This window comes from Arachis hypogaea, chromosome 12 (assembly GCF_003086295.3).
Source record: "Arachis hypogaea cultivar Tifrunner chromosome 12, arahy.Tifrunner.gnm2.J5K5, whole genome shotgun sequence".
In the NCBI taxonomy this organism is placed as follows: Eukaryota; Viridiplantae; Streptophyta; class Magnoliopsida; order Fabales; family Fabaceae; genus Arachis; species Arachis hypogaea.
The window spans coordinates 6,946,635-6,959,255 of record NC_092047.1 but is presented as its reverse complement, the minus strand read 5'-3'; the positions used below and the strand labels follow the sequence as shown (position 1 = coordinate 6,959,255).

The following is a 12,621-nucleotide window of genomic DNA, read 5'->3' as shown; positions in this document are numbered from 1 at the left end:
GCTGAAAACTAGGGTTTTGGTTTAGTTATGTTGGGCCAAGGGCCCACTTTGGGTCCGGTTGGTCCGGTTTGGCCCGTTCGGTCCAATCTTGGTCCGATTTCTATAAAATTGGTACCGAAATTCTCGTCTCAATTTCCTCTATCACATTTAGCCATAAAAATAACATTTTTGGCTTTCTAGAATAAATTCTCATTTATGGGTTAATTAACCATTAATTAACCGGGTCTTACAATAATCTTTAAGAACTATTTAATATCATACATACACAACTAGCATTTTTAATTATTGATTTGATTATGAAGTGCTCTAAGGACATGTTAGTAGTTAAGGTTTTAAAAGAGGTATGCTTAAGCCAAATAATTCATAGCATTTGATGGAAATTTTTGTTAATTTTTTAGTATTAGTAGTGTTACAATGGATAAGATAGATGTGCTCTAAAAAAATGGTAAAAAAATGGTTTCATCGTTTTTATTTTTGGTTGTCCTTTAGGCTGTGTTTGTTTCTGAGAATAGAATAAGACAAGATACTGAGAATAAGATATAAAGGAAAGAGACACAAAATTTTATGTTTTTGTATCTTATTTGGTGATAAACTAAAACAAATTATGAACATCTAATTTATTCTTATTTTTTTCATTCAAAAAATTTGAGACGAAAATATAATTATAAAAAATTAACAAGAATAATGACAGAAAAAATGAAAAAAAGTTGTGTTTTTTGTTAGTGTCTCCGTGTTTTTTCGGTCAGGATGGATACAAAATATACTAATTCGACATATTGTCTCTGTTCATGTCTCCTCTGATAAATACGATTTTGTGTTTTTGTATCTCTATCTTAGTGTCATGTCTCTGTAAACAAAAACAGCCTTAATTATCTTTAAATAGTAATTATATTCTTCATGGTGATAATCAGGACCCATAATTACGAGATAAACTAATACACCCTTTTATGCAAAAGCACTTTTTGTAGCATGGACGACAAAGCATAATAAATTTGTTCCTTTCTTTGGGGCTAATTTTTAACTTTTATTTTAAAGAATGATGGACAATATATATAAGAACCGAATTTATAGAATTTCATATATCATATTAAACATTTTTGTAGAAATTCATGTGAATGATTGTTATATTTTACAGTCCAAAGTTTATTGCTGTGTATGTAAAATGAATTTGTTTTCAGTTCATTAACACTAGGTCTACATGTAAAATTAATAGAAGGGTTAAACTTACCATTTCCACTATATTATTTTTACAAAATATTACAAATAATAAAAAGTAATTAACATACGCTAAACTGACCCCTTAATTTTACGGGGAAAATAAATATAGGAGTAATATTTTAAATAGGTTTTAAAGAAATTAGTCGTAGAAACGATTTGTCTCTAAAAAAGATTAAGTCTTCGGTCCTTAAAATTCTTAGAAATATGCTAGATATTCTCACGCGTCAGGTTTAATTGGTAAAGATCATATCTTCTCTTTCTTACGTGGAAATTAATATTTTGATGTGTCAGATAAAATGACACGTGTTATTTTCAGAATAATTTAATTCCTTGTATACGTAGTAAATACGATGTTATTTTATGATAATTCCAAACGACGACTTTAGTTTTTGGATACTCATAAACAATGACATTAAAAAAACTTATCTAATTTATAATAAAATTTTTAAGGTGAAATTTTGCCTTTGTGAAATTTTGTTGGGAAGAAAAGTGATAAGCTATGAAATTGCTAAGATGATATTTTGATTCAAGTGACATTATACATTTTATCTCAAATTATAAAATAAGTGGTATATTAAGTAAAGATAGACTATAATATATGCAAATGTTAAAGATATATTAAGCAAAAATAGACTATTAAGTAGCCATACAAGACCAAAAAAAAAAGAAGTTTATTTTCTTGAACAACACACAAATTTATCACATTCAAAAAAGAAAAGCTTCATTGATAACTACTTATTTCTTCTCTAAAGGTAGCATTATATTATGTTGTACAATAACAGGTCTTATCACATATATAAAACAATTATATTATGATGACGGTGTTTTTGATTATTTATAATATAAATCAGATAAATTTTTTAAAAATTCTATTATAAGTCAAATAGATCCCTTAAACGTTGTCGTTTATGAGCATTCAGTATTTAAAATTAAAGTAAATTTATCCACTTAAAATAGTGTCATTTAGAGTTGTCATAAAATAACGTCGTATTTACTATGTGTATAAAAGACTAAATTTATCACTTTATTTGACACATCATAGCGTTAACGTTTGCGTAAAAAAAAGAATATGATCTTTATCAGCTAAATTTAATGTAAAGACATATCTAATATATTTCTAAAAATCTTAAAAATTAAAAATCTAATTAATTTTTCTGTAGACGAATTTGATTTGTCGACGACCATTTTTTTAAAGACTTATTTAAGATAATACTCTAAATATAATTTATGTCTAAGGAGATAACAAAAATTCTATTCAAATTAAATTAATGTTTTATTCTGTTTCCTATCCTTTAAATCGTGGTATTTATAGTGAGTTCTCACCTGAAGTGAAACAATATTATTTTATGTAAAAATATTATAATTTGACCATTAAAAAATAATATTTTAATTAATATTTAAATTAAATTTGACTGAAAAAAAATAATATATACTATGCTACATGTCATTTTCTTCAATGATCATCTTATGTCATAAATATAAAAATAATACTTCAGAATAGCAAGCTATTTTAAATCTCGGTAACGTACGGGATCAAATTATTTTATTAATTAAACTAATCTAATAATTTATTGATACAATAAAAATTAATTAAAAATAAAAAGAGATGCATAAAAAAATTAGTTAAATTTAATTACAAAAATAATTTAATTTAAATAATAACAAACTATTTAAAAAAAAAACACACACACACACAAACAGATTTATCCATTGCCGACTCATTTAGCATCCATCACTGAATTAAGAATTTTTCATTTAAATTTTGCTTTTCATTTTCATCCGTCCTCACATGTCTATCCATAGTGTTATGTACATACAGTGTCTTTAGATAAATGCATGTACAATTATTTCACACCCCAAAAAAGACAACTATTTTTTTAGACAAAGAAAATTACCACAACTTAAAACAATTGTATTGCTTTTCAACCAATATAAGGTAAATTATTCCAAAACAGGTTCAAACTTTTTTCATAAAGCAAACTACTATTGTGTAGCAGTTCAGACCATCCGCTAGCACGATATTATATTATTTTTATATTTGTTTTAATTTTTGAAATTTTGTTTCTAAAAATAAATTATTTTTCAGGTAAAAATTATTACCAAAATTTGAAAACTTTATTTCCATATCAAAAATGGGTTTCTGATATTTACATATTAAAAGAATAAAATGATTAACATGTAACATTATATTTTTCAATTATTATATTTTTTTCAAAACTCTTCCTTTTATTGACTAAAAATAATTTTCAATTTTTTTTTATAATAGTCCCATGTATGATATACCTGAGAATATAATTCCGTGAAATATATTTTTTTTAACCTTGAAATAAACGCTCACACACAGTAGAAAAAATTAAATCTCATTTAAAACAAATAATAATAATTATAAAAAAAGATGAAGAGAGAAAAATAGCTTAAGCATCATTAAGCCTTCTCAGTTACCTGAAATTTTGAGTTAGAAAAAGTAATAATTAAATAATTAAACTGTATGGACTTGGAACTTTTTTAATTTCCCTCTAATCTAATCTAACTAATAATTAAGTTATATATGCCATTTCAGATTCATGAGGAAACAACAATATATATATATATATATATATATATATATATATATATATATATATATATTCACTTGAAAGGGTAAATGCAATGAACCATAGTAAATGCAATGCAACTATATTCTAATAACAAAACTGGTTCACAGTTCACAACTGTTTCATTTCAAATCAAATTTATGATCATGCTTTGGATTATTTCTACAACATATTTATACTTTGATTTATATATGCAAATATAAATGTGGTAATAATAAATACCTTTCACTCGTTTATGATCTGACATTATGCCACCTATCATCAATAGTACGATCTTCACACAAATTAAAGAAATATGGTCATGATTAAATTAAAAGATAAATAAATACTTAATTTAGATATATCCATTTTTATGTGGATGGACATTTTGGAGAATAATATGTGAAAGGAATAGTCATTTAATTTTACAACATAATATATAAAAAGATATTTCAATTTTTAACCATGTTATATGTATATATACTAAAATTAACTATTAAAATCAGTCAGTAATATATAATTTATGTTAGAATATAAAATATATATTAAAAATAAATTAAACAAAATATATATTTATACATAGATATTTTAGTATACAAATAATATTTTTATTTAATTATATATATAGTTTACTTAGTCAAAATATTTAGTGATTAAAATGCATATGCTACTGCCCTCTAGCTAAAAGGGGTTAAAATTTATTATATATTCAGAAAATTTAAAGATGTACCTTCATTCAAGATTGAGATCTCTCATTATTGAAAAATCTCTATCAAGGCTTCAAATCTTTAATCTTCTTTGGTATTCATGTTGCTGTTCCCTTTCTGCATAACATATATACATTATTTGATTCATAATTAACTAAAAGATCATCAAAGAAATAAGGTGGCATACCTACATAAACATTTTCAGTATAATATGAATAATATATATATACATGTATATAGAGATTACTTTTGATCTACTATAAAAAAAAAAAAAGTAGTTAATATATGCATCCAATTATTTTACAATATTCAAACACAACCTATATATATTATGGAAAAACAATGAATCTGAAAGTTCTATAAAAAATATGATTCATCATTATGCCATGAAAGATCCTTTGGCAATAGAGGTAATAATGCATATCTTCATTTACGGTTTTCATGCAAAGTGCGTAATATATATATATATATATTCTAGTATTATTATATTACGGTAATTAGAATATTTTAAAAAATATTATTAAAATTAAAATAATATTTTTTATTGTTAAACAATATTTTTCTAAAAGTATTGTTTTAAAAAATTACTAACAACACTTATATAATCATCACAGCTAACATAGTCATACTAAAATTTACACACATATATATATATACTTTCTCTTATCAGTTTAAACTTTTAGAAAAAGTGATTTGATAATATAATGTCAGAACTTTTATGACCAAAAGGTTTAGAGTTCGATCCTTATTATTCAAAAAAAATATAAAATAAAAAAAATTTAAAAATGTTATTTGTATATCAAAATCAGCTACTAATGTATTTGTATATAAATACACGTGTGGTTTAATTTATTTTCAATGTGTATTTATATTCTAACATGTATTTATACTGATGGCTGACTTTAGTAGCTAATTTTGATGTACATATAGCATTACTCAAAAAAATTATACAAAAATTTAAACACCCAAAAAAACTCTTACTAAAAAATACATACTAAAAATATCACTATTTATGTATTTTTTCTATCAACTTAAATTAAAAAAAAATAATATCATCAAAGGAAGAACCATATTTGACCTAACTATATACTACTACATACCATACAGTAACATCTTTTCCAGGAGTGTTGGGTTCCAATGCATGCATTTGAAAACTTGGATCAACAAACACATAAGAAAACAAAAAGGGATGCATTTGTAGTCTCTTTCATGGAAATTGACTTCACAAGAAGGATGTGAGATATTCCTATTATTTTTACACAAAAGCATCATCACCATTTAAGTCTGTGTAGTAATACAAAAAGAAAAGTTGTGCTTCCATATATGTATTTATTTGTGTGTCAATTACTGCTGATCTTACTGTCCCACATGATGTTGTTGCTTCTTATGCTTTCACATATTACAAACCTTGATGAGAACACACATAACATACATTCTGTATGCATCTTTCATGTCTCCCTTTTATGTTATTTCAACAGTCAATATATTGTTTGCATTTAATGTCTTCATTTTCCTTTTTCTTTTATATATCAAAAATGCTACACACATAAAAAAATTAACTACTATATATTTGTATATAAATATATGTTGATTAATTTATTTTTAATATATATTTTATATTTTAATATGTATTTATATATTATTAACTGATTTGATAGTTAATTTTTTTTATATATGTAACATGCTTATATATATATAGAAAAGTTTAATTTTAATACATTAACAATAAAAAAATGTTATATAATTATAAAATTATTATTTTTAAAAATTTAAATTGTTAAAAGAAAGTACATAAATAATTATATTTCTAATAATTTTTTTTAAAAAAGATACTCTTTTTTATTTTGGTTGAACTTTTTTGTATATATATTTTTTCTCTTTTTATTTATCTTGTAGTTATATTTTATTTTTTATGTTCAACAAAAATTGAATTTAAAACTTTTTAATCATAGAGGTTTTCATAACATATCATAAAATAAACCACTTTTTCTAAAAATTTAAACTGGTAAGGAAAAAAAATACATAAATAGTTATATTTATAATATATACAATCATCTAATTATATTTAAATAATAAATTTAAAAATTAATTATTTTTACTCATGTGATCAATTATCTGTTTACAACTTCTATATATATTCAAAAGAAGATTTCTCTCAAGCTATTACTATTAGTACACCAAATACATACATTCACATAGAAAACATATTTTAGGGCTTCTCTTGATTAATTAATGCTCCTAAGGTTTAATTGATATAATATAGATAGATAGGTAGATAATGCACATTATTATGTTGTTTTATAACTGCTGAATTGTAAAAATATTTGCATAATAAATGAATTGGAATTATAAACTTCTGATAGTTTCTAATAAGAATTTCTACCTTAATAATCTTGTTACTAAAAATGAAAATGTTTCTAAGGCCATTTGTTAGCAATAATGTTTTATTTTTATTTATTCACTCTGTGTAAACAAAGTAGCTTATATATACCAACAACAATGTAATGAATGTATAATTAAATCATTTTTATATTAATGATTAAATTAAATTACTCTATTATTATCTTTGGATATTATCATTTTACAGCACCTTTAACTAAAGTAATGAAATAAAATTCATGTAAACCTTAAAGCATAGTCCGTGTTTGATAGGGAACTCTCTTTACTCAGTTAATAGTAATAAAAGAACCACATGATACTATCAAAGTAAAGTACAATGTGGAAACTCAGGTGCAGTCGACTTCACGTAAAGTTAATACCTGAGAGCCGTTAGATGATTTGACTGAGTTGACTAAACTTTCATCTAACGGCTCTCAGATATCAACTTCACCTGAAGTCGACTTCACTTGAGTTTTTACCAAAGTACAATCATATATATATTCTTAGTTTACTTTAGATTATACAGTGAAGAACATACACATACATGTTTTAAATTAATAAAAATGATAACTATTTTTAAAAGGAAAAATTAAAGTTTAACTTTCTATATAGTATCCAATATATTTTGGTAAATTTCACTCAGCATATATATATTGAAAAAATTATATATTATAATATAAAAGCTGATAATTCATATATAATTATTAATCATCAACTCACGGATATTATGCTCTCTCCATGAATTCGATCGATGTATGTGTCCAAAAAGTCTTCTGCATAATTATTGCAATGACTGTGAAGAATCCAAATAATAATAAAAAATAAAAATTGTTAGCATGTTAATTAAGCAGTGAGAGTTTTCAACTTTCAACAGTAAAGAGTACTGTGTTGAAGAGTAATTAAACATCACGCCAGGAATAAAGTAAAATAATAATAAATTAAATAGCCAATTAAAGTTTAAATAAATTGCACCACTAATAAGACTACTATAATAATAAATTAATAATAATAATAAGAAGAAGAAGAACACAAAAAATAGGGTACTAATTAACTTATCTACTTACCCTTGTGTTTATATTATTAGAGATGTTTCTGTATTAACCTAAAACACGTTTTTGTTTTTGTGTATATATTCATAGTACAATTCCAGACAAGAAAATGCGGCTGCTGAATATAAAAGACAAGAAAATGTATCATCACAAAAAAACAAAACAAAGTACCTAAATGTATTCAGATACAATAATAGAGTGTTATAATTTTACTGTTTTATCTAATCATTTTTTATTGTTGCATATCTAATAACCTTGTTAAAGAAAATACATCAAAATTTGATGAGTTTTTATATGATTTCAAGATAATTAATAAATACCTTTAATTAAGAGAAAAATTAGAAAGAATTCAAATCAATCAATGATGCTCATAATAAGGCAGGAAGATTATAACTTGATAGATATTTTTATAAAAATATTTCACACAAAAATATCATAATAAATTATTAAATAATTCAATCAAATATATTAAATTATTTAACAGTTCGCAATGTTATTTTCGTGTAAAAATATTATCATAAAAATATTAGTATGTATTTTAATAATTAATTTTTGTTATAAAAAATATATAATTAACATCAATAACTAAAATTTTCTAATAAGATAATAACACATGTATGATGTATGTATGTAGAACAGAGAAAAGTTGTTAAAATTAAATTAAAGTAATTATGAAAAATAGAAAGAAAAGGAAGGAGAAGAATTAGAAGAAGAAGAAGAAGAAGAATGATAGAAGAAGAAGAAGAAAAAATTACCCTTTGACAGCTGTACAAAGTTTCTGAGGTATTTTATCTGCAAAGCTAAAATGCCTAACTAAGCAGCATAGCATCTATAGCAGCAGCAGCAGAAAAAGGAGCAGTGTTTTGATCCACATCAACCCAACAATGCTAACAGAAACACCCATTAGAGAGAGAAAAATAAATTTAAAAAATAAAAGTAACAAACTTTTCTGCGTCACCATTAATGCAGTGAACGGAAAGAGAGACCCAACAGTGGATATATATATATATACACACACACATTAACATTATCATCTCATAATGTTATAATTAACAAAAGGGACAAATTAAATTAAATTAAATTATGCTATACTATATAGTTTTGTATTGTATTTATACACAATTGATGATTGATGACAAAGGTCTAAATAAACGTGTGATTGAATTAAGGTTTTTGAGGCCTTTTTTTTTCTATTTTCTTTTGATTTTTTTTTCCTCTCTTCATTTTCCTTCTCATGACCCAAATCCCGATCTAATTTAATGCATTGACCAGTTCTAAACGTACTAAAAAGCCTTAAAAGCTGAATGAACACTAATTACGGATATGAGAGCAAAGAATAAGGAGGAGAAATAATTAAAAATAATATAATTAAAATTAAGAAGGAAAAAAAAATGCTGCAAAAGATCAGAGTGTATAGTTAACACTTTAGAACTGGTGAATGAATTGAATGTGTTTCAATTTTTCTTTTTCTTTTTTTTCTCTCTTCAATTGATGAAGATGAAGATGATGATCAATTCTTCATCAGTGTTGGCGGAATTGCAAAGAAGGGTCCAAATCAAAAAAATTTGCAGCTTGCTCCCTTATTCTTCTTCTCTGATCTTCTCCACCACCAGATTCTTCTGCATCCCTTGAGTTAGTAGAAGAGAACAAGGTGAAGCATTTTGGATCTTCTTGTTCTTGTTCTTGATGATGATCTTCTTGTTGTGGTGTTGTTGCTGTTGAAGAAGAAGAAGCACATTCCATGTTCACACCAAATAGCCTTAACCTTTTTCCTGCAGAATTATTATTGTTACTATTATTGTTACTATTACTATTACTACCATTATTACCATTACCACCACCACCATGATGATGAAAATGATGAGCAATTGGTACTGAATCTATGATCATTGGTGAACCCCTTTCTTGTTCTTGTTCTTGTTGTTGTTGTCTTGCCAATAATCCTTGATGGTAATGATGATGATGATCAACCATTGACATTGAAGAAGAAGAAGGAGGAGGAGGAGAAGGTAGTGTTGTTGATGTTGTTGATCTCAGATAAAACAACTCATTACTGTGAGGATGATTATAGCCGCCATATCCACCATGATGAATTGGATAATAATGATGATGTCTTGGTGACATCATCATTTGTGGTTGTGGCTGTGGCTGTGGTTGCGATTGCGGTGGCAGAGAGTAAAATCTGCCACCGTATCGAATCGTAGAGTAATGCGAAGACGCTTGACTGGGAATGAAGAAGGGAGTGATGAAATTCGAAGACGAAGAGGGAAAATCAAGTCCTCCATGGAGGTTGTGATGGTGATGGTGATGATTATCAGGTCTTCTTCTCCAATCTATGTATAATCTATGTCTATAACTTTCTCCAACTCCGCGTTGGAAAGAAACAATGTCACCTGCATCAAGTTTCTTCTCCTTCACAAATCTGCTCCATCCTTTCGTCATCACATAGCTCTGGCTACTGTTCCAGTAAGAGTATCTGAACCGCCACAATTTCCCGTTCCGGTCTTCGAAATTCAGGAGAAGTCCCTTCTCGTTCGACGTCGAGTCGAGCGGGAAGTACTTCTCCGCATGCTGTTTGGGAATTACCAGCCTGTTCAGCTTCCCGACGTCGCTCGGCGTCACTACTTTGTCGAACATGTGCTCTTTCTCCGCCGGAGCAGGCGGCGGAGGTTGTAGATTGGTATTATTTGTGGTGGTGGTGGTGGCGGCGGCGGCGGCGGAGGAGGAGGAGTATCCTTGGAAATTGTTGACGCCTTCATGGTGGTTGATGTTTGTCCCAAGTGACAAGTCCATGAAGTCTACTAACTGTTGCGGTTGCGGTTGCGGTTGATTTTGATTCATTCTTGTTGTGTGGTTGAAGTAATTTGATGTTGTTGCATCTTGATGTTGATGATGGTGTAACCCTAACCGATATCATGAATTTTTTTTAATGAGATTCAATTATGATTATGATGATGATGATGATGATGATGATCATGAATAATTTATATTATCCCCCAATTATATGATGATGATGATGGTGATGGTGGTTGTGGATGGAAGAAGAAGTGCTTACCGGCGGCGGTGGTGGTTTCTTCTCCCGGTGCTTCTTCCTCCTCCTCTTCTTCTTCCAAATCTTGAGAGTAGCCTTTGTTGGATTCTTGCATCAACTCCATGAAATGAAAATTATAGTGTGTGTGACCCACACACACCCTTTTCAATTCCTCCTAATTATATTTATCACTCTGTTGGATCTTAACACAATTAAAGAATTGTATTAAGAAAAAAAAAAGAAAAATATTGATCTGGGGAGAATAATAATAATAAAATAATAATTTATAATTAAGCAAGAAAAGGGGGACAAACTAAGAATAAAATTAATTTTTAATTTTTTTTGTTAAGGAAAATTAAAAAAAAAAAAGAAAAGGGGTGTTGGGAAAAGAGATAAGAGTAGTAGCAGTGAAATATAGTAAAGAAACTCACCAAAGAACAATGGGAAATAATTATAGAGAGGGAATTGAATGGAATTAAATTGAATTGAATCAAAGGAAGCCCAGATTTGTGAGGCTGTAAAAGAGAGAGAGAAAGAAAAGTAAGAGAAGAGAAGAGAGCATATGTGTGTTGATTGTTTTGTTGTTGTTGTAGTACAAATCACTAGACAACAATTGAAAGAGTCGGTGCCTTCATATTTGACCAAGAAAGAGAGAAAGAGAGAGAGGGACCTGAGGCTCAAACCCTAGAGAAAGACAACTAACAAGGCCATGGTAGATGTAGAAGATTTGAAGAAGGAGGAGGAGGAGGAAGAGAAGAAGAAGAAGAATAAGAATAAGAATAATGGAAGGTAAGATTCAGAAATGAAAAAGAAAAGAAAGGGAGGGTGATTTAGTTATTAGTACTGTATATGTGTTTATTGTTGACCTACTACTATGCACATCATACATACCCCAACATGAAAGAGCACCTTATTATTATGCTACCTATGGAGAGAGAGAGAAGAAAAAAAAAAAAAAGAAGAAGCTAAGGAGAAGGTGGTGATGTGAGTTTAGCTAACTAGTATAGTTACCTCACAGGAAGCTTCTTTACAACTAGGATAGTAATTTAGTATATATAATATTTCATTAATTAATTATAGGCATCTTAATTAGGACTTAAAATCGAGCACTAAAATTAGTTACGAATATAAAAAATATATATTATAAATAAATTAAATAATATATATTTATACACAAATATATAATTATTAATTTTAATAATTAATTTTAGTGTATATATAATATTTTTAAATATTTTAAATATATTTATAATTTAAAATTTATTCTATCATAAGAAAGAAATAATAACAACAGAAAGAGATGTTAATTAGGGTTTATGGGTGGTTCCATGTTTTGATAATTTTTCTATTTAAGTGATGTAAAATGATGAGGTGAAAATTTTTGTTTTGAATTAAGGAGAGTAAATACTAACTACAGCAGGATTAGGCATATTATGTGGGGGACCCATGAATAATAACGTGGGTATTTGGGGCCATGTGAGCAACTAGTCGTTTTCATAATATTTGGGATAATATTATCACGAGTTTTATACTAATTTGATTTATGTGATATTTGTAAGTATAAAATGTTTAACTTTATGAGTTTTATATCTGTTAATAAGTCCACTCAATTTTAATAGTTTCCAAAGAGAGAGAGAGAGAGAGAGAAATGTCAAAATTTTCCA

At 26.9% G+C, this 12,621-nt stretch overlaps 1 protein-coding gene and 1 long non-coding RNA gene across 4 annotated transcripts; both read right to left on the bottom strand.

Annotated features, from left to right (window-relative positions):
- Positions 1-3,952: 3,952 nt before the first annotated feature.
- Positions 3,953-7,741, bottom strand: LOC112726620 (uncharacterized). The gene is made up of 3 exons (XR_003812543.2): positions 7,598-7,741; positions 4,522-4,615; positions 3,953-4,086 (listed from the first exon to the last, which is right to left on the bottom strand). It is a non-coding gene; the product is annotated as an uncharacterized lncRNA (long non-coding RNA).
- A 1,535-nt stretch (positions 7,742-9,276) lies between these two features.
- On the bottom strand, positions 9,277-11,982 carry LOC112726619 (uncharacterized). 3 transcript variants are annotated; one of them, XM_025776092.3, is made up of 3 exons: positions 11,389-11,982; positions 10,982-11,159; positions 9,277-10,829 (listed from the first exon to the last, which is right to left on the bottom strand). In XM_025776092.3, exons 2-3 carry the CDS (start codon positions 11,079-11,081, stop codon positions 9,448-9,450), a joined length of 1,482 nt encoding a protein of 493 aa, XP_025631877.1. In that variant the 5' UTR covers positions 11,082-11,159; positions 11,389-11,982; the 3' UTR covers positions 9,277-9,447. The 3 variants fall into 3 exon arrangements, with proteins under 3 accessions (XP_025631877.1, XP_025631878.1, XP_072066252.1); XM_025776093.3 differs by having other exon boundaries at positions 10,982-11,150; positions 11,389-11,924; XM_072210151.1 differs by lacking the exon at positions 11,389-11,982 and having other exon boundaries at positions 10,982-11,326.
- Between the last annotated feature and the right edge of the window lie 639 nt (positions 11,983-12,621).

Excerpts from the sequence above, each read along its gene's own strand:
- LOC112726619 (XM_025776092.3), bottom strand. The coding sequence starts at position 11,081 with ATGGAGTTGATGCAAGAATCCAACAAAGGCTACTCTCAAGATTTGGAA. Across the intron at positions 10,830-10,981 it reads AGAAACCACCACCGCCGCCG|GGTTACACCATCATCAACAT; the intron begins GTAAGCACTTCT and ends GATATCGGTTAG.